Genomic DNA, 17,529 nt, shown 5'->3' with positions numbered 1-17,529 from the left:
TAATAAGGATGTAAAATATAAGGCTTGATCCTCTCATCTCCTTGACCATCTATGCTAATTGATCATGACATACTTCCTTTGCTAGACCCACCTTCAACCTCACACCTTTCTTAATGGCATAGCCACTTTGAGGTGGCCACTAACTTTATTTCCAAGATTGCACAACTACACATATATATTTATCATCTAGAGGTTCAAATCCCTGACATGGCTTTTATTAATCCATCCCTTCTGCACCACCTAATTCCTGATACCAAAGTCAGTCCTCCCAAACCACCACCTTCCCTAGACCCCAATCTGCCTTCTAAGTAAATACCAATTTTCACTGCTATAACAGGTTTAACTGCCAGTGTGAGACCCCAAGAAAGAAAAACAGTGAGTGGCATCAGTGTGCTTCCCTGCAGAGCAGCTAGCTTTTAGTAGCAAAACACCCTGAAAAACACAATTGACGGGGGGGTTCCTGGAGCCCTCCTCCCCCTGCGGTGAATCATTCTGCCAGAATGCCAAAAGCCCAGGAAGGCCTTTGGGAGAATTCGATAAGTTAAACAAGGCTGCCCTCTCATGGTTAAAAAGAATCACCTGTATAAAATAAAATGCTTCCTATTCTGCATCCACAAGAAATCCAGGGCACTTCTACTAAAAATGTGAGTAATACTCTTATCTTTTTAAAAGCAGGTAATTTAAAGTACATTGCAGTCCACTTCTAAGATAAAATGAATGATAAGTAAAATTGTAAGTGAAAAAAGCACTTTCACAGTTTAAAAACCTACTCTGGGTTGAATTAGAATCATCATCAAGAATTCATTACTGATTCCAGAGTGTAAAGGCAGATGAAATAATTCCTTAATACAATGGATTTCTTTCATGGGTGATTTATTGTAGGTTTTAGTGGCCTTACATAGCAGTAATACCACTTCCATTCATATATTCATTCATTGAGCAAATATCTATGAAGTACTTACTAGGGAATTTCAACAATTCTAAGATATTTTCTTTTTTATTTCATATTTTTAACATTTTCAAAGCATTTTACAACCTGTGTTGTGTTATAATTTGTCACCAGGTGGCAGCAGAGATGTGGTTCTAATTGTGATTGCTTGGGCACGTGCAATCTGTTAATGCTGTCGGCTCAAGAGACAACTGCAACCCCTTCTATTTAAGGAGCATTTGGGAAAGGAAAATAAGTCCTGCTTCTTGTCTGAAAAACCTTCTATTGATACTTTCTGGTAAGATTAAGAAAGCACCACCATCAAAACTTGCAAAATGGATGTGACCACTCAGGAGAAAATGTTCAGACAATAGGGGAACACGCTAAGAAATGTTGCGTCATCAGTGCTCTTGATGGTGCAAAGGATCACGCAGTGCTGGAACACAGGTTGACGCATTGACGTTTCTGAGTCTTTGAGTCAGTAGAGTTGGATCCTGGAAGGGAAGAAAAATATATCTTTGTTAATTAATTTTGCTTACAGGTTCTGATAGAATGATTTGCCAGCCAAAGGTAAGTTAGTGAATGGGATTTGAACCAAATCTGACATCTAAATTAAATGTCTCATCTCCCTTGCTGTTCACCCCTTCTTGCAAGGCTCCCCTAAGGGAACGAATCTCCCCGTAGCATCCCTCTGGCCCTGCCCTTTCCCAACGCCAGCCTGAAATCACAGCTCTGAGTCTCTCCTGTTTTTCAGAGCCCCATTCCCACAGACATTTTTTAAAGTAAATTGTTCAATGCATTAAACATTATGCATAATATCCTAATAAAAACTGCATCTGTGCCTGGCATAATGCAAGTGGGTGCTAATAGGACTTTCTTTTCCCAAACAGGTAACACCTGCATGTTTAAAGACCGGCCCTTAGGAAGATACTGCCAAGCCTCAGTGGCTGCTAATAGTGAAAATTTCAGGCCACCGGAAAGGCTAGAAGGAGAAAATGATAACTAGTTTATATTTACTGAGCTTTATCATATGCCCAACACCATTTTAGGTATTTTAAATGCATCATCTAATTACATACTCGGGGCAAGTCTGCATGCAGCAAGCTGGTCTCTGCCACCCGGCTTCTTGGTCCCCTTTCAGCCCTGCAGCACTGGGTGGAGCTTTTTATATAGAGTCAATAATAAGTCATTGCTGACACGTGTGCGAGCCTGCACCTGTGAGCATTGCACATATGCAGTGGGCAAATAGACTGGGTCAGGGGAGAATCCTCACCATGGAACTTCCATTTTTCTCTCCACCCCTCCAGGATTCTTGCCTCACAATCTATATGCCCTCAATCTTCTGCAACGGTCCCTGTGCAAGAAGCTGGAACATTGTAACCAAATTCCACAATAAGAACAGAGGTTACAACACTATACAAATAACAACAAAAATTATGATACAGATAACAGAATTACGTTAATCCTCAAACCAGCTCCCAAACTCAGATGAGTCCATGTTCATCCAGCAAGCAGCAGCATTTGCTGGGGTGTGTGCCCAATTCACACAGACATTAGCGGAGATTAACCTTAAGGGCAATGATACATGTTTTAGTGATACCAACATAGGCAAATGTTGACCTTCCGGGAGGATGCATGCAAGAGAGTGGTCCTGTGATAGGACCATGGCAGGAAGGGGGTCCTGTTGAGGTCTAGTGTACCATACCTTTACCCCTCAACCCTGTGGGGTTTCTGAGGGGTCTATATATAGTGCTACTGGAGGTGCATGCACTGGACATAATGATAAAACAAACTCCCTGGTAAGATGCTCTTACCTTCTGGCTTTTTAGGGTACACCATCATGATCTTTTGGGGCCACTCTGCCATTACCCCAGGAATATACAGAAGGCCAGCCTCCAGACCTTGCCCCAAGATGCCAGGAGGGCCAGCCATTGGTGGTCCATGAGTTGAAACATCCAAGGTCATGTCCACTGAACCGTCTCCAGAGTTTATTGCAGTTGGTGCTGGTAGCAAGATATTATTCTGGTGGCCAAACCCCAGCTTCAATAATTACATGTTGGTTTGTATTTGCAATTGTATACGGACGCAACAGTGTGCATTAGCATGTCTATGGGGCTCCATGCCCCTTTCTGGGGCTTTTCATTCAAATGCTGTAGCACTGTCCATAGCTGACTGACAACTAGTGCAAACAACTAGGGGTGAGGGCTCCTGGGTCATGGCAAGCCATGCTGCCTACAACTCTGCCCATTGACTGCTCTTCCTCTCACCATCTTCCATCCATATTATCTGAGTCTTAGGATGCAAAGCGATTTCCCTCCACTTCGGGGACTCCTCGTAGCTGGAGCTATCTGTGTGCTATGCCACTTTGGATATAGGAGCTCTTCCCTCCTGATAAGGCTGTAATGGCTGTAAAGCAAATTCTTCCTGTCTTTCACTGGTATATGTCATTGACCCCAGTAAGCATTGGAGTTCTTCACTCAAGGGGCTGGTAGAGATGGCACCACACTGCTATAGGTGTGTGCCCCACTTGGCCAGTGTAGGCGTCTATGCCACGCCACTCCACAGCTTTTGGGTCCAGTCTTGTACCCACCCCAGGATAGGTGGTTATTACCGTTACTGGGGCCTTTCCAGTGATGGGCTCCATAGCCAGCAAGGTGTGGTACACGGCAGACAATTGTTTCTCTATTAAGGTGTGCTGTACCTCTGCTCCTTTCCAGAGTTGTGACCAGAATCCAATAGGTTGATGAGTGCATTCAAGCCACTGCCAGAGGCCCCATCTATAACCATTTTTGGTCACATGAACATCCAGCTCACAGGGCCTTGATGGGTCTATCACACTCAAGGCCTGCACGGCCTTGACTGTCCATTTTGCAGCAGTAAAAGCAGATGCACATGTTTCATCCCAATCCCACCTGACACCCCTTTATACCAAATGGTATAAGGGCTTCAGAATTAGGGCCAAGTGCAGGGTAAACTCTCTCTAGTAGCCTAACAGACCCAAGAACTCTTGCAATAGTGCCATGGTTATAGGGGTAGGAAAAGCCTGGACTTTATCTATCACTGCTTCTAAACAAATAACTTTAGTTTTATCCAACCAGACGACCCCCAAGAATTTGACTGACAAACCAGGTCCCCGAACCTTGGTGCTGTTCACAGTCCATCCTTTCTCCTGTAGATGTTGCAGCAATCTAGGTGCTGCACCTTCTAGATCTTCAAGAGAATCAGATGTGAACATGACATCATCAATATAATGGTACAGCTGCACCGTTGGCAGTTTCTCCCATGTAGCCAAGTCCTGGGCTACAAGTCCATGACTGATGGTGGGGCTGTGAAGGTATCCTTGTAGAAGGACAGTGAAAGTCCATTGCCATCTTTCCCATGTGAAGGCAAACTGTTCTGACTTTTCTGTGCTATATCAATGAAAAACAAGGCATTAGCAAGGTCCACAACATAATGATATGTCCCTAGTTCATGACTTAGGGTGTCCATAAGGGCTGTTATACAGGGGACAGCAGCATGCAGAGGGAATATGGCTATACTGAGTTCTCTGTAATCCATGGTCAGATGCCAGGAGCCATCTGGTATTTTCACTGGCCATACCAGGGAATTAAAAGGACTATGTGAACTAGTTAAGTGTATGACCTACCATCTAGGGCTCTAACCATGAGAGGTAGCATAGTATGTAGGTTAAAGTCACAGCTTCAGGAATCAGTCCTTCACTAGCAAGGTGACTGTGGGAAAAAATACTTATTTGGGTTTTTCTAATCTGTAAGAAAGAGTCATAATGGGACTGGTTTTACAGAGTTATTATGGGATTAAATGAGATAATGCATGTGATGTATTCAGAGCATACCTAACATATAATTCTACTACAGAAAATACTTGTTATTGAACAAGAACAGGAAGAAAGCAGGACCCTGTGCCAGCAAAGTATATGACTGCCCTTGTTCCTATCTTCTTTGTGATGTTCACTTTGAATCAAACAGATCCTTTTAAAAAATGAGGCATCATGCTAATGAGAGATTCACCAATTGGCAATAATATGGGCTTTTAGAACCAGGCAGCTAGGATTCAAACTCTAGCCAAGCTATTAATTAGCTTTATTTTTCTTAATCTCTTAATTTCTTCTAACAGATTATGTTTGTAAAAATGAGGTGAATGCTACCTACCTCCAGAATTATGAAGACTACATTAACATGGATTTCAGTTTGGGGCACTCAGTGTATTTTAAATAAAGATTATTTTCTTTGCTCCTACCTAGCATTATGACGTACATATAAATAATGCTAAGTAAATTCTTGGAATTGAAATTGTGGTGAGATTTTGTTCCTGGTAACCGGTATATACCTTTGTGTCTTTCTGGGATTCTGGTTCTTCTCTGACCTTAACTTGGTGATGAATTCTATTTTGCTCCTGGACCATGTTAACACTGACTGAGTTGATTTTCAGCCCTGGAGAGTAGGGTGATCACGGAGAAAGTCGCAGAGAATAGAAGGAAAAGGATATACCCTCATGGGCAGGTGGGAAGAGAAAGCTCCTCCGCGGGCATAGCTGAGCTCGAACACAGGTAGTACTCATCCACCTGATTCTGTGTATCCAGTCCTAACGTTCTGAACATGCTTCCTGGTGCCATTTTCTCCTGTTCTTAGTGATTCAATTCTGTCAAACAAGAATATAAAAAAACAAAACAACCACACACATAAATAGCAGAGTTAGGTAAAAAAAAATCTGTCCAGATGTCGATTCCTTTCTAGTTCTCATTTCCCAGTGGAAGTCCATTGACACCAATAGCAGCCTAAGCTAAAATTGACTTTCTCTTTAAGGTTGCTAGATTGTGGAGTTCAGAGAAGGCAAAATATTTTGCTAGAATCTCTAACATGGAATAGAGATTAGGTTGGTAATGTCACAAAGGAGGTTTTCAACAGTGTCAACAGAGGCTGTAGTGATGACTAAGGAAGTTCATAAAATAGCATGGTCTGAATAAGCAGGTGGAGAATACTAGTTATAGGTAGGACCAACCCCATTATGAGAAATGCCATCACAATAAAAATTCTATATTTTAGAATTCCAGTAATTAGTTCATTTAAGTCAAGAAAAATTAGAAATAACAGAACTAGAGCCAAAAAAACCTCCTTAGAGCTCACTGCAATTGGTTTTGACTTCTATTTTAAACTATACAAACCTAAGTATTAAGCCAGACTAAACGCCCTCTGATCTCTCTAGGCACTATTTACAGGGCCAAAGAAGGCCTTGTAGAACTGGCCCAAGCTGACCAAGATCGGCAGACACAGGGCGCCCATTTTATGGCTAACTGCAGTCACCTGGAGAAACCCCATTCTCTAGCAGAGACTGGAGACTGCATCGCGGGTGATTGCTAAAATCGCTCACCAGACGCTAACTGAATGCACAGGAAAAGGAAAAATTCTGCTTCTCAAAGGACAGCTGGAAAGGGGGTTGGAGTGCTCAAGTTCGGATTTACATTCCAAAGCAGTCCCAAGGCCAAACACGCTGTCTGCCTGAACAGAAGGAAAACCCCTTTCTTTCTCTCAGCGTCGCTGGAAAACCCAGCTCGCAGGCGGCTGGGGTAGGAACCGAGAGCTTGCTTGGCGGCGCCCTGTGGTCCCTCTGGAAGTAGGGGCAAGACAAAGGACGCTGGCCCCTGGGGAGATCCCTAACTCGAAGCCCGTTCCTCCTCCTATTCATCACCTGCAGGTTTGAAGGCCAAGGGACACGCCTTCGTCTCGGATCTCTGGGACAAGGGAGGGGTGCGAGGGAAAAATTTCTAATTACTTGATTCATTCAGTGGTTAAATATTTATTCTATGGGTGCAAACCACTGACTTAATCGGTTTTCTTCTTTCTCACAATCATCCTGAGATTTGTGTTGTTCACTCCATATATCCTTCTTTACCAAGGGAAGCAAAAGGGCTCAGAGAAGAGCAGCGTTTTGCCCAAGTAGCAGGATCAAAGCCTGGGTGTCTAATTCCGGGCTGTGGCCCCAGGACCAGTAAGCTCGGCCGGCGCGAAAAGCCCACCTGGGCCCCGAACCCGCGCTCCTCCCGCGAGCTCCCCGCTGCGCCGCCGCCCGCCTCTCCCACCTGCGCGGAGAGCGCCGCCCCCACGCGCGTCCCGCGAGGCCCGTGGCAGGTGCGCGGGCGCCCAGCGTCCCCGCCCCCGCGCCCCACGCCGGCTGCCCGGCGCCCCGCAGCGGCAGGGCAGGACGCGCAGCCTCGGCGAGAGCCCGGGAAGCGCTCGGGCGGAGAGGAGGAGCCAGGCGCCCCGAGCGGGTGGAGTCGGAGCTGGAGAGCGGTGGAAGCGGATTTCCTGGGGCCACCATGGCGTTTGGGAAGAGCCACCGGGACCCCTATGCGACCTCCGTGGGCCACCTCATAGGTAAAGAGGCGCGGGGAGAGACGCCCGGAGACCTTCCCCCTTGACTCCATTCTCGGCCTGCAGAGGGCCGAGTTGGCCCAAGTTTGAGGAAATTCTTCCCCTCCCCCGGCAACTTTCCCGGGGCACCCGCGCCCCACCCGTTTCCTTTGAGGCGTTTCTGTCTGCCCCACTCCCCCTAGAACCCCTCCTCCAAATCTCCTGCCTTTTGATGCCTCCTGGGGGGTTGGTAGTGGACCCCAACAGGTGAACCACGTACGGGATTCAGGTGTGGCGTTTGGGGGCCTCTGCAAGCAGAAAGCGTCAGCTTCTTGGCCAGGGGCAGGTTACTCACAAAGTGCGCCCACTCAAGGGCACAGTACGGTTTTGTCCTCTTACAGAGGAGGCAGAGAACGCTCAAGGAGGTTGTGATGTGTCCGCACTGCGAGAGGCAGGTCTCTTCCAACCAGTTCTCCCAGTCGCCAGGCCCTTGCAAACCTGAGTTACTTTTTCTGGGTAAACAAAGGGAATGGAAATGTTCAGCACTAGAATGAAGGTAGAGGGAACATGGATACCATGGGGCCACAGATGCTTCTTCAGGCCACTAAGGACCACACAGGTGCCTGCCTAACTCATCCCTCTCTCCTGTGGCTCTACTCTGAATAATGTACACGGAAAGGCAAGCCGGTGCCTGGACTGTTTTGCGAGCAACCAGGTGCATTCTCCTTCTTCTCCCTGATGCCTCCCTTGGGAACAGGGTGTGGCAACCGTGCATATAGATACCAAGCAAAGCATGATCATGTTAGTGGGGTGGGGAAATCAGGAGAACCTGGTAGTTATAGGAGGAAGGCTCACGTTTGCAGTTTTGCTTGCAGCTCCATTAACTGCAGTGTGACAAGGAATGCACCACTCAACCTGAACCTTAGTTCCCACCTCTTTAAGGGTGAGAGTATCACTGAGGTGGAAATGCTTTCTAAATGGTTGCTGGTTATATCCCTATTGGATATTGACATGAACCCTGAGCAGAAATGAATTCAGACTGCATCTTCATAGGCCAGTTTGGTCTGTCATGCTGTAAACATTTACTGACTGCCAACTATATGCCTGAACTGGCTGAGGCAAAGATAAGATATGGTCTCAGCTGTCAGGTAACACAGTCTTGTGGGGAAGACAAACACAATTTTGTAGTAGTTAAAATGTAGCGTTGCCAACACAAGAAAAAAATGTGAAAATACCCAAAACTTATGAAACGGAGAAATTAACTCAGCTGTGGCTTTTGAAGGTTGAATAGGAGTTTTCTAGGAAGGTGGGAAGGCAGCAGAAAGAGCATAGAATTTGGCAGAAGGACAACAGTGTGTGCCTGAACAGCACAAGGCTGGTCAGCTTTGTCCATTGAATGCCAAATTAAATTAGCTATTTTTCTAGATGGGAAGCAGGCTAAGCTTTGGGGTTCCCCCAGCCAAACCCTTATTCTTTCCCTTCATTATCCTTTTTAATTTTCTTTTCTTTCCCAGTAGAACGTGATGTTTTCTTGCTGAGGGATGTTCGTCATTGTAGGAAAGATGTTAACTCACTCAGGTTGAGTGTTCTATTACCCTTCCCAGATGGCATTTTGTATTCCTTAGGAGGATGTCTGGAGAGGGAAAAATATCTGACTGTTTAATAGTGGGGTTCTGGATAGAAGAGCATTCAAGTCGTCTAGATGCAGTTTGGGTTGGTACAGGTGCTGGGAGTGACCTTGCTCTACTGCTGAAGGGCATGGACAATTTCAGTAGTTTAGATCTTTTTTTCTAATCGTCTCCCAGGCCCACCCCCCACCAAGGAGAATAAATGATGTTTAAAAACAAACAAAAAGTGATGTCCAACAACTTAGATTTGAATGCTAGTTCACCTTGTATGGGCTGTGTAGCTTTGGATGATTTCCTTAACTTACCTGAATTCCTGTTTTTTCATCTCTAACACTGGGTTAAATGAAATTGCATATAATAAAATACTTATCTTTACACAGTTCATCTTGCAGGTGGCCAGTGAAAAGGTTCCTGTCCTCTGAAAGGCAGGCAGGCAGATGGAGATTTAGCTGGCCTGTCCTGGCTCTGTGACCGGGTGCTGTGCCTGCAGTCTTTATTAATAAGTCATTCATTACTCTTGCAACAGCACTCTGAGCAGGGGTTCTGACTGATTCCTGAATTACTGGAAATTGTTCAGGAAAAAAAAAATCTCCTTGCCCTTTGGTAATACAAACTTAATGGTACTTGCTAGTGAACCCCAAGCAGATTATTTCAGAAAGAACGTAATTTTTATTCTGTTGTAGCTCAGCCCCAACACAACAGCTTTTTCTTTGCAGAAAAGGTTACATTTGCTGGAGTTCAGACTGAAGATTGGGGCCAGTTCATGCACATCTGTGACATAATTAACACTGCCCATGATGGGTGAGTACAGTGTGTGGTTCATGCATTTGCTTTTGGTTAAGAAGGATCAGAACTGAAGTACATTTTCTCTTGCAAACTCGGTGGTTTTCTTGTTGAAACTTTTCATCACCCCTTAGGCACTTGCTGCCTTTTGAAGACATGTCAGGTTGAAATATTAGGACAGCTGCTTGTTTCAGCTTGTAGAATATCTGAGAATCCATTATAATTTTTCTTCTCTTTGCCTTTTCCTTAGTAGTTTCAAATGTTGTCTCTGTGAGGCTCAAATTCCTTGGTCTTTAAAGAGAGATTGTTTCCCTCTTTCAAAATTTCCCCTGCTCTGATTGCCTGTACTTTTTGTTACTGTAACTGAACAACATTATCAAGAAGCTAGTGGACTCCTGATTGTGACCTGTCTCTGGGCAACTATCATTATTAATCAGGAAATTATCTAGCCATCCTTTTTTTCTCTCCCTGTCACAAGACAGTTTTCTTCCGAATGCCAACTCATCCATGTTCGTGCTGTGCTCTTAAATGATGTGCTAGTTTTTGTTTTATTTTTTTTTAAATTTTAGAGAATTGAAGTTTTAAAATCATTAAGAAGGCCACCTTTTGTGAATGTAGTCTGAATTTCAGGTTTTGATAAGGGATATGATTCTGTTAATTTTCATAGCGAAAGAGATTTAGTTTACTTATGTTAAAGAAAACATTACACTTAATTATTAACCCTATCAGTGGAAAATTCTTATGATTAGTATGTTAAAGTGTTTTATGTTTTCCCTATAATCTTGTTTACCATATTTGGTCCCTCTGTGAACTTTCCTTCATTGATAATACAAAAAGGAAATATCAAAGTAATTTATTTCCTTTTAAAACAATATCTTTACTCTAAGCTTTTCCAAGAGTTTAACCTTAGATATTATGTAGGATTTTTTTCCCAGAAATATAGATATCTATATGATTTATATTAGTTACAATTCTATATACACCTATGTGATATTATATAATTCCATTATCATATAATAGAAATTGTACCCATGCAAAACAACAGTTGTGGAAGGTAATAAACAGCATTTGTATCTTTTTTGTTGTTTATGCTGATGTATAAGATGTACAGCATAATGACTTGATATTTATATATTGCAAAATAATTACCACAATAAGGTTAGTTAACGTCCATCACCTCATATAGTTACGAACTTTTTTTTCCCTTGTAACAAGAACTTTTAGGATTTACTCTCCTAGTGACTTTGAAAATGCCATATGGTAATGTTAAAACTGTAGTCATCATATTGTACAATATATCCCCATGGCCTATTTATCTTATAACTGGGAGCTTGTACCTTTTGACCATCTCAAAGTAAATTTTGACCCTCTACTTACACATAGTTCTTCCCTTTGTCATATAAAATTGGAGCATATCAGAAGCTGACCTCAGTAGTAGTAATCCCTCCTACATCCCCTTGCCTGTAGGGCGCTGTGGAAATACTACAGTCTATAAATGAATAGCCCTCTCTGTTTTGGGAGTGACATTTCCTATAAACTGGTTCTGTGTGTTGATGGATATAGATATGCGTACATTTCATGTGCAGTGTTTTCTAGGTAATTCTCTTCTATAGATATTTTAATTCTCACAAGGAAGTGGGTAGTTTTGTCTGCCTCCATGTATGAGGAAATAGGTGTGAAAAGTTAAGTGATCTGCCCAGGAGAGCCAAGGCCTTGGTCTCCTCCTTAGCCATTTCTCTTTCCACAATGCAAATTGCTTTTCAGAGACTCAGTTTTTCAGCAATACTTAAATTGATGATTTCACTGTATTTATTGCCATAGGCCAAAAGATGCAGTAAAAGCTTTGAAGAAAAGGATTTCCAAAAACTACAATCAAAAAGAAATCCAACTTACCTTGTCAGTAAGTACTCTGTTATAATGAAGACTCTAGGATTTCCAAGCTACAGTCACAGTTTTAGTTTTGGATTAAAAAAAAAAATTCTGATAATCAGTAGGTTAGCAAAAGCTGTTTACAGTATGAACTAAAACTGTTTAATGAGAATTGCAGAAATGAGAGAACTTTGTCAATTGTAATAGTGTTTAATTTTGTGGAAAGAGAATGTTCTGGAAAGTCACTTTTTCCTGGAGATGGAAGACTTGTAGATACAAGGAATTTGTATATGTGGTACACATGGGGGAACTGAAGTCTTGAAAAATGCCTCCCATTTAGGTTTGTACCTCCCTCAAATACCTTTGTGAAATTCTCAGGTGCTGGCATATAATTAAGTTCCATCCAAGTTCTGTTTGGTATAACTGGAGAATGTTCTTTGGTGATTTAAGCAGTTCTCCTGTGGGCCTTATTGTCTGTGACTTGGGTGCGGACACTTTTTTGACGTGTTCCCTTTTCCCCCCATCCTTGGCCACACGACCTCTTCAGTCACTCTGGTGAGCTGCCCTTTTTATGTTTTGCAAGCCCTGCCTGCTGCCTGTAACTGAGCTGTGGCTTTCTGATTTCTCCTGCATGCCTTTGTTTACCCAGCCCACCGCAGGCCACATGGCTATGGCATTAATCAGCCACATCGCATTGCTCTTAGGGGCTTTGGAGTGCTTATTAAGAGGCTACTTGACAGAGCTGAGCATAGCCTGTGTCTTCTAGGTCCATGGGGAGGAAAACTTCTTCCATTTTGGTTACTTGGAGAGTTAACTGAGTAAGAAGATATAAAATGAGTTGAACAATCTTAGTGATGCTGTTATTGAAAAAGCCCTTCAGTCAAGGATCTGAATGCAGTTTTAGAGGCATTTTCCTTCTTCACCCTTTTTTAAATGACCACTCCTTTGTTCCTAATAGGGGAATAGGAGCCGCGTCAGGGAGGTCACAGAAGGGAGGGAACTCTGGGAGAGGAGTAAGGCACTCCAGTAGAAATTGCAGAACGTTTGGTCATGTAGAAATACATCTTTGCCTGGCACTTGGTTGGTTCTCTGAACAACCCCACAAAGTAGTTATACAACCATTTCACAGATGAAAAAACTGAGACTAAGGTTAAGTGATTTTTCCCCCCTAAGATTTAAGTGGCATAGGCTTGTTTTCAACCCAGTTCTCGGCTTCTAATTTCCATGCCCTTACTCCATGTGGTGTTGCTTCTCAGAACAAATCAAGCCCCTTGAAAGAATGGGCTACTGTGCTTTATTTGTGCCTTCAGCTCCTTGGCACATGGTGTAACACCCAGGATATCAGTGTATCAGGTGTCAACTGAGTTAATTAATGATTAAGTGTCCTTCAGCCCCCATTCCACCCTCCTGGTAAACGGGAAGGCTCAAGGGCCGATGGAATGTACTGTAGAAAGATACGTTGCCTGCCGTGCCCTCAAATGAAGTGGCTCCTAGGATATTTCAAGGTGGCTGAAGTTTAGGAGACTTGACTGAGGAAGACACGAGCAGAAGATGAATTTAATGCCACCTTTTCTATTTCAACCTGTGGTGTTATTTCTCTTTCTTATAGTTGTTTATTCTGTACTGCATTTGTCTCTTTTTCCTGTTGTACCCAGCCTGCTGCATATTTCTATGGTTCCCTTCACATCTGTCTCCATGTCCTCCTTCATCAGAGTTCCTTCCCTCTGAGGATGAACCAGGACCCTTCCCTGGGGAAGTCAGGTTATTCCAGAGTGTCATCTCTTCTGGCCCCCCCGTTCTCTGTGGGTTCCCGCTCTGTCTTCCCTGCATGTAGTTTGACGTCTCTGGCCTTCCTGCCAGCTAGCCACCTGTTCCCGTTACTTTTACTTGCTCCACCTCGAATAACTACATTGTCCACCTCACAATTTCCACAGTAGCACACGAGAACAAGCAAATCTAACACTTGTGCCAATGTAAGCGTGAGAGTTATAGGTTGGGCACCAGAATAGCCCTCATTGTTAGGGTCAGAGTTCATTAAGGTGCCTATTTCTTGCATGTTCTTTAAATGGACCTTTGACTCTTGATAGCTACATGCCATTCTCCCCAAGTCATATATTTAATGGCCGAGTCACCTCACCTCAGACGTAAACACACTCACTGCACTGCTGAGTTATGTTTAAGGCCTCAGAACTGATGTTAATATTTATTTGAGCCCGACAGTTGTGAGGGAAATTAGTCATAGAAAGAATCATCCAATGTCTGTCAAAGGCAGTTATGTGTTTACCAATAAACTCTTTAAGAACAAGTCTCTATATATGACACATTTTATTACTATGAAGTGATGAGAGCCTGTCAAAGTCTATTGTGAATGTTCTTTGTATTATCTGTCACTTGGGTTCTCCATGGACTTGTTATCCTTGATTAGGTCTTTGATGGAATTTGACTAGGCTGTGATTTCCTACCAGTTTTTTCTAGAAGCCAGTAGTTTTTTGTGTTTTTTTAAGCATTTTGTTACCAGGCTTTATACAAGAGGCTAGCCTTTTGAATGAGTCAATTGTGGGAAGTCCCAGCAAGATACTATTATTGTCAAATGGAAAGTGGTTGAACAGGTTCCCAGGAATCAATCAGTTAATAGTCCTTTGTGGAGCCTTCCCAGGTGGTAAACCATGGGGGGGCTTCAGAATGAATGTAAAATGTGTTTATTCCTCCAGGAGCTTTGGCGTAGAATGAGCTTGTTCCCTAGGGTGGCCGCACCCTGGGGTGGTCTTCAGCTCTGGATGGCCCCAAAGCCTGGTTTAAGTACCTGGTTTCGAAATTTACTGTGTGAGACATAAAACTACCAAGTAGCTCTTTCTCTTCCAGCCTTTCTGAAAAGAATGCTTCTATCAGCTAATCGACACAGGAAATTATTCATGGACGAAGATGATCAAAATAGTTGCTATTTGTTAGTGTCCTGCTGTGTGTCAGGCTCTCCATCTACATTAATATATTTCATATAAACCTTATAAGAAGTCTCTAGAGGGAGTTAGTATGCTCATTTTGCAGGTAAGGAGACTGAGGCTTACTTAGTAAGGAAAAGTGCTTTGCCCAGTCAGGCATCAAAGGAAATCAGTAAAGCCTGAAGCTGTCACATTCTTTAGTCTCTCTTGGTCCCTAGGCATCTAGATTCTGATCTCACCTCAGATTAAAGTTTTTGGTTGTCCTTTTTCCAAAGGTAGGTTGTCTGAACACAATCTGAATACATAAATTGCACCAAATTTCAAAATGTGTAAAGGCCGCATATTTATTTTTTCCAATTTGTCACAATAGGTTTTATTGCTTATCTAAGTGGGCTGGGAGGTGAAAGAGTTACCGGTGACATTCTGGAAGAGGTGATGTACAAGTAACTAGTCCTGAAATTATAGATTCCAATGGAAAAACAAAAAGGACATGATCTCCAGATGTTAACATTCTCAGAATTTCATGTTGTCTTTGATGTTGTACAGGGACTCTCCTGGGAATGTGACTTGTTATCATATAATCTTAGCACTCCAAAGATACATTGGTTTGTGGAATATTTAGCAGGAAATGCACTATTCATTTTACTATTAGGGAAAGTGAGACTTGGAAGCTATCTTGCTTAAAACTGCGTAACTGGTTGGCTGAAATATTTCTGTAAAACCCCATTGAACTAGAGGCACTTTTCCTCTCAGCATTTCACCTAATAAAAACTCAGGATAATAATAAAAACTTACTGTAATGTATCAAGCAAAAAGTCATTTGTTACTCAACTTTTTGACTTATGTTTCTCTAAACAACTTGCATTAAAATAGGTTCATCTGAGTGTGCTTTGTATTTTGATTTTATTTTCCTTTGCCTTAAATATTTTCCCTGTGTTTCACATAGCCATGCACTCAGCTTCTGCACTTTCTGATTGCCTTCTTAGCCACATTGCACCTAAAGCTACAGCTTTCATACCTTCTTTCTCTATTGATATTAAAGTAACATGATACAGAGCATGGTGTAAAGTCAATTTTAGGGCTTCTCTTCTACACTATGCCTGTCTTCAGGCAGTTCTTTAATACCAGCTTATTCTTTCTTAGTTTGAGTTCTGCTCATGTTGCTTTACTGAAAATGTGTTACTTTCTAGTGTGACTAATGACTTCACTAGTCAACAAACTTAAGTTTTTTCTCAGTCCATATTCTTAATGGTTTGACAAATCATCCTCCTTGGAAACTGTCCTCTCTGGACTTAACCAGTATTATGTTCTCTTCATGCTTCGGTTTCTTTTTGTCGCTATTAGGTTGACTTTATTTTCTTCGGCCTAACAAGTAAACCCCATTGTTCCAGCCATTCCTCTTCTCTGCTTATAAAGGCAGCCTTGATACCTCACTTTTGGCCTGTCTTCTGAACTGTTGCTGTGCATGAACAGCTCTCAGCTAGACATCTCTACTTGAATTTTCTTCCTTACAACTCCTATGCTTTGTTACCTGTACACATATTTTTAATACCATTTACCTATCTAGAATATAGCTCTATACTCATTTGTATTTTTCTTAGCTATTTTCCAGAGCCTAGTCTAGGACTAGCCTTTTCCAAAGTCTTCAGACCACCTGGCCCTATATTATCTCATCTGTCTGTAAAGGTCTATAGCTAGGATAACTAATTCATCATCCAGACTAGGACATTTTTCAGAGTAGAAGGCAGTATCCTCATTAAAAAAGCTGGGACAACAGGAGTATACCAGGACTTCCAAGGAAAAACTGGGACAAAATGTCACCCTGTCTAAAGCCCATTTTTTTTGTTTGTACTTTCTGTTCAGCCTTTGGGGTTCACTTTAGCATTTACCTTGTGTTGTTACGAATGCTCCTATGCTTGTCTCCTGACTCCCTCTAATCAGTTATAGTATGCCTTCTACTTCCTCACATTCCCACATCTAACAATTTGTCATCTGTTTTTGTAGACACTAAGTTCTGTTAAATAGAGTACTCCTGGAAATCATTGCTTAGCAATTTTTACTTTATATTTAAGGGGTAGTTTTGCCAGGCAGATATAATGTTTCATTTTTCTCTCTAATTTAGCTTATTGACATGTGCATGCAGAACTGTGGTCCAAGTTTCCAATCTCTGATTGTGAAGAAGGAATTTGTTAAGGATAGTCTAGTCAAGCTGCTGAATCCCAGATATACCTTGCCATTAGACGTTCAGAATAGGATCTTGAGTTTCATTAAGGTAAGCCCCATTGTATGCCTTATGGAATGGTAAACTTCTAAGATTACAGTTTTAATTATGTGTCTCCCCTTTGGCTTAGTGACCCTTTACAAACAGAATTGAGCCAGAAGCGTTTAACTTTTTTATTTTCCATGTAACAGTAACTTCTTAGCATTGAGTGGTGCTCTTTTTCTGAAGAATTTATAATCTTATTTTCCTACTTTTCTCTCAGCTGCTATGTTATTCATGTCAGGTAGGAAATACAGTGATGTGTACACATTCATTTAGCAAATATGGAAACTATGTTCTGGAATAGATAACTGCTTTCAAAGTTATTTCGTAAACGAGCTATGGATGTTACTTTAGAATCTATTCTGGGTTCAGCACAGCAATAAAATCGTATCTATTCTAGGGTTTCATTGAAATGTTGAGGCATGGGAATTGATTAAAAGTATCTTGTATCATTCTAGTCTCTGAAAATGTACATTTTGTCTGTGACATTCAAAAGTAGCTTTCTCTTTCTGAGCAAGGTACATAATTGTCCTCTCTCATTTTTGGTCACCAGCTTAAGAACTGTGTTTTGTTTTTGATGCTGTTTTAACTCTGGAACCATCTCTTGAATTCAGACTTGGTCACAGGGTTTCCCAGGTGTGGATGTAAGTGAGGTGAAAGAAGTGTACCTGGACCTTCTTAAGAAAGGTGTTCAGTTTCCTCCCTCAGACGCAGAGCCTGAAACAGGAAGACAAGAGGTAGGAAGCCTTTC

General features: G+C 42.3%; 1 protein-coding gene and 1 long non-coding RNA gene across 5 annotated transcripts in view; one reads left to right on the top strand and one right to left on the bottom strand.

Annotated features, from left to right (window-relative positions):
* Window positions 1-876: 876 nt before the first annotated feature.
* On the bottom strand, window positions 877-8,009 carry LOC118968506 (uncharacterized). Its single transcript, XR_005056239.2, has 4 exons — window positions 7,577-8,009; window positions 5,437-5,587; window positions 2,743-4,338; window positions 877-1,422 (listed from the first exon to the last, which is right to left on the bottom strand). It is a non-coding gene; the product is annotated as an uncharacterized lncRNA (long non-coding RNA).
* The window catches only part of TOM1L1 (target of myb1 like 1 membrane trafficking protein), a 40,189-nt gene continuing 29,803 nt past the window's right edge, over window positions 7,144-17,529 (top strand). For 2 of the 4 annotated variants that reach the window (XR_012130688.1, XM_073235418.1), the window contains exons 1-5: window positions 7,144-7,320; window positions 9,641-9,725; window positions 11,529-11,607; window positions 16,638-16,787; window positions 17,393-17,515. Coding sequence is in view for 3 of the 4 variants with exons in the window: in XM_073235418.1 (XP_073091519.1) it covers window positions 7,263-7,320; window positions 9,641-9,725; window positions 11,529-11,607; window positions 16,638-16,787; window positions 17,393-17,515 (495 nt within the window). In the remaining variant the exon portion in view is untranslated. The remainder of the gene's footprint in view (window positions 7,321-9,640; window positions 9,726-11,528; window positions 11,608-16,637; window positions 16,788-17,392; window positions 17,516-17,529) is intronic. The other 2 variants (XM_073235417.1, XM_073235419.1) reach the window with 2 other exon arrangements.

Source organism: Manis javanica, chromosome 4 (genome assembly GCF_040802235.1).
Source record: "Manis javanica isolate MJ-LG chromosome 4, MJ_LKY, whole genome shotgun sequence".
Taxonomy (NCBI): domain Eukaryota; kingdom Metazoa; phylum Chordata; class Mammalia; order Pholidota; family Manidae; genus Manis; species Manis javanica.
The sequence above is the reverse complement of the archived record's forward strand: the minus strand, read 5'-3'. Positions and strand labels throughout refer to the sequence as shown.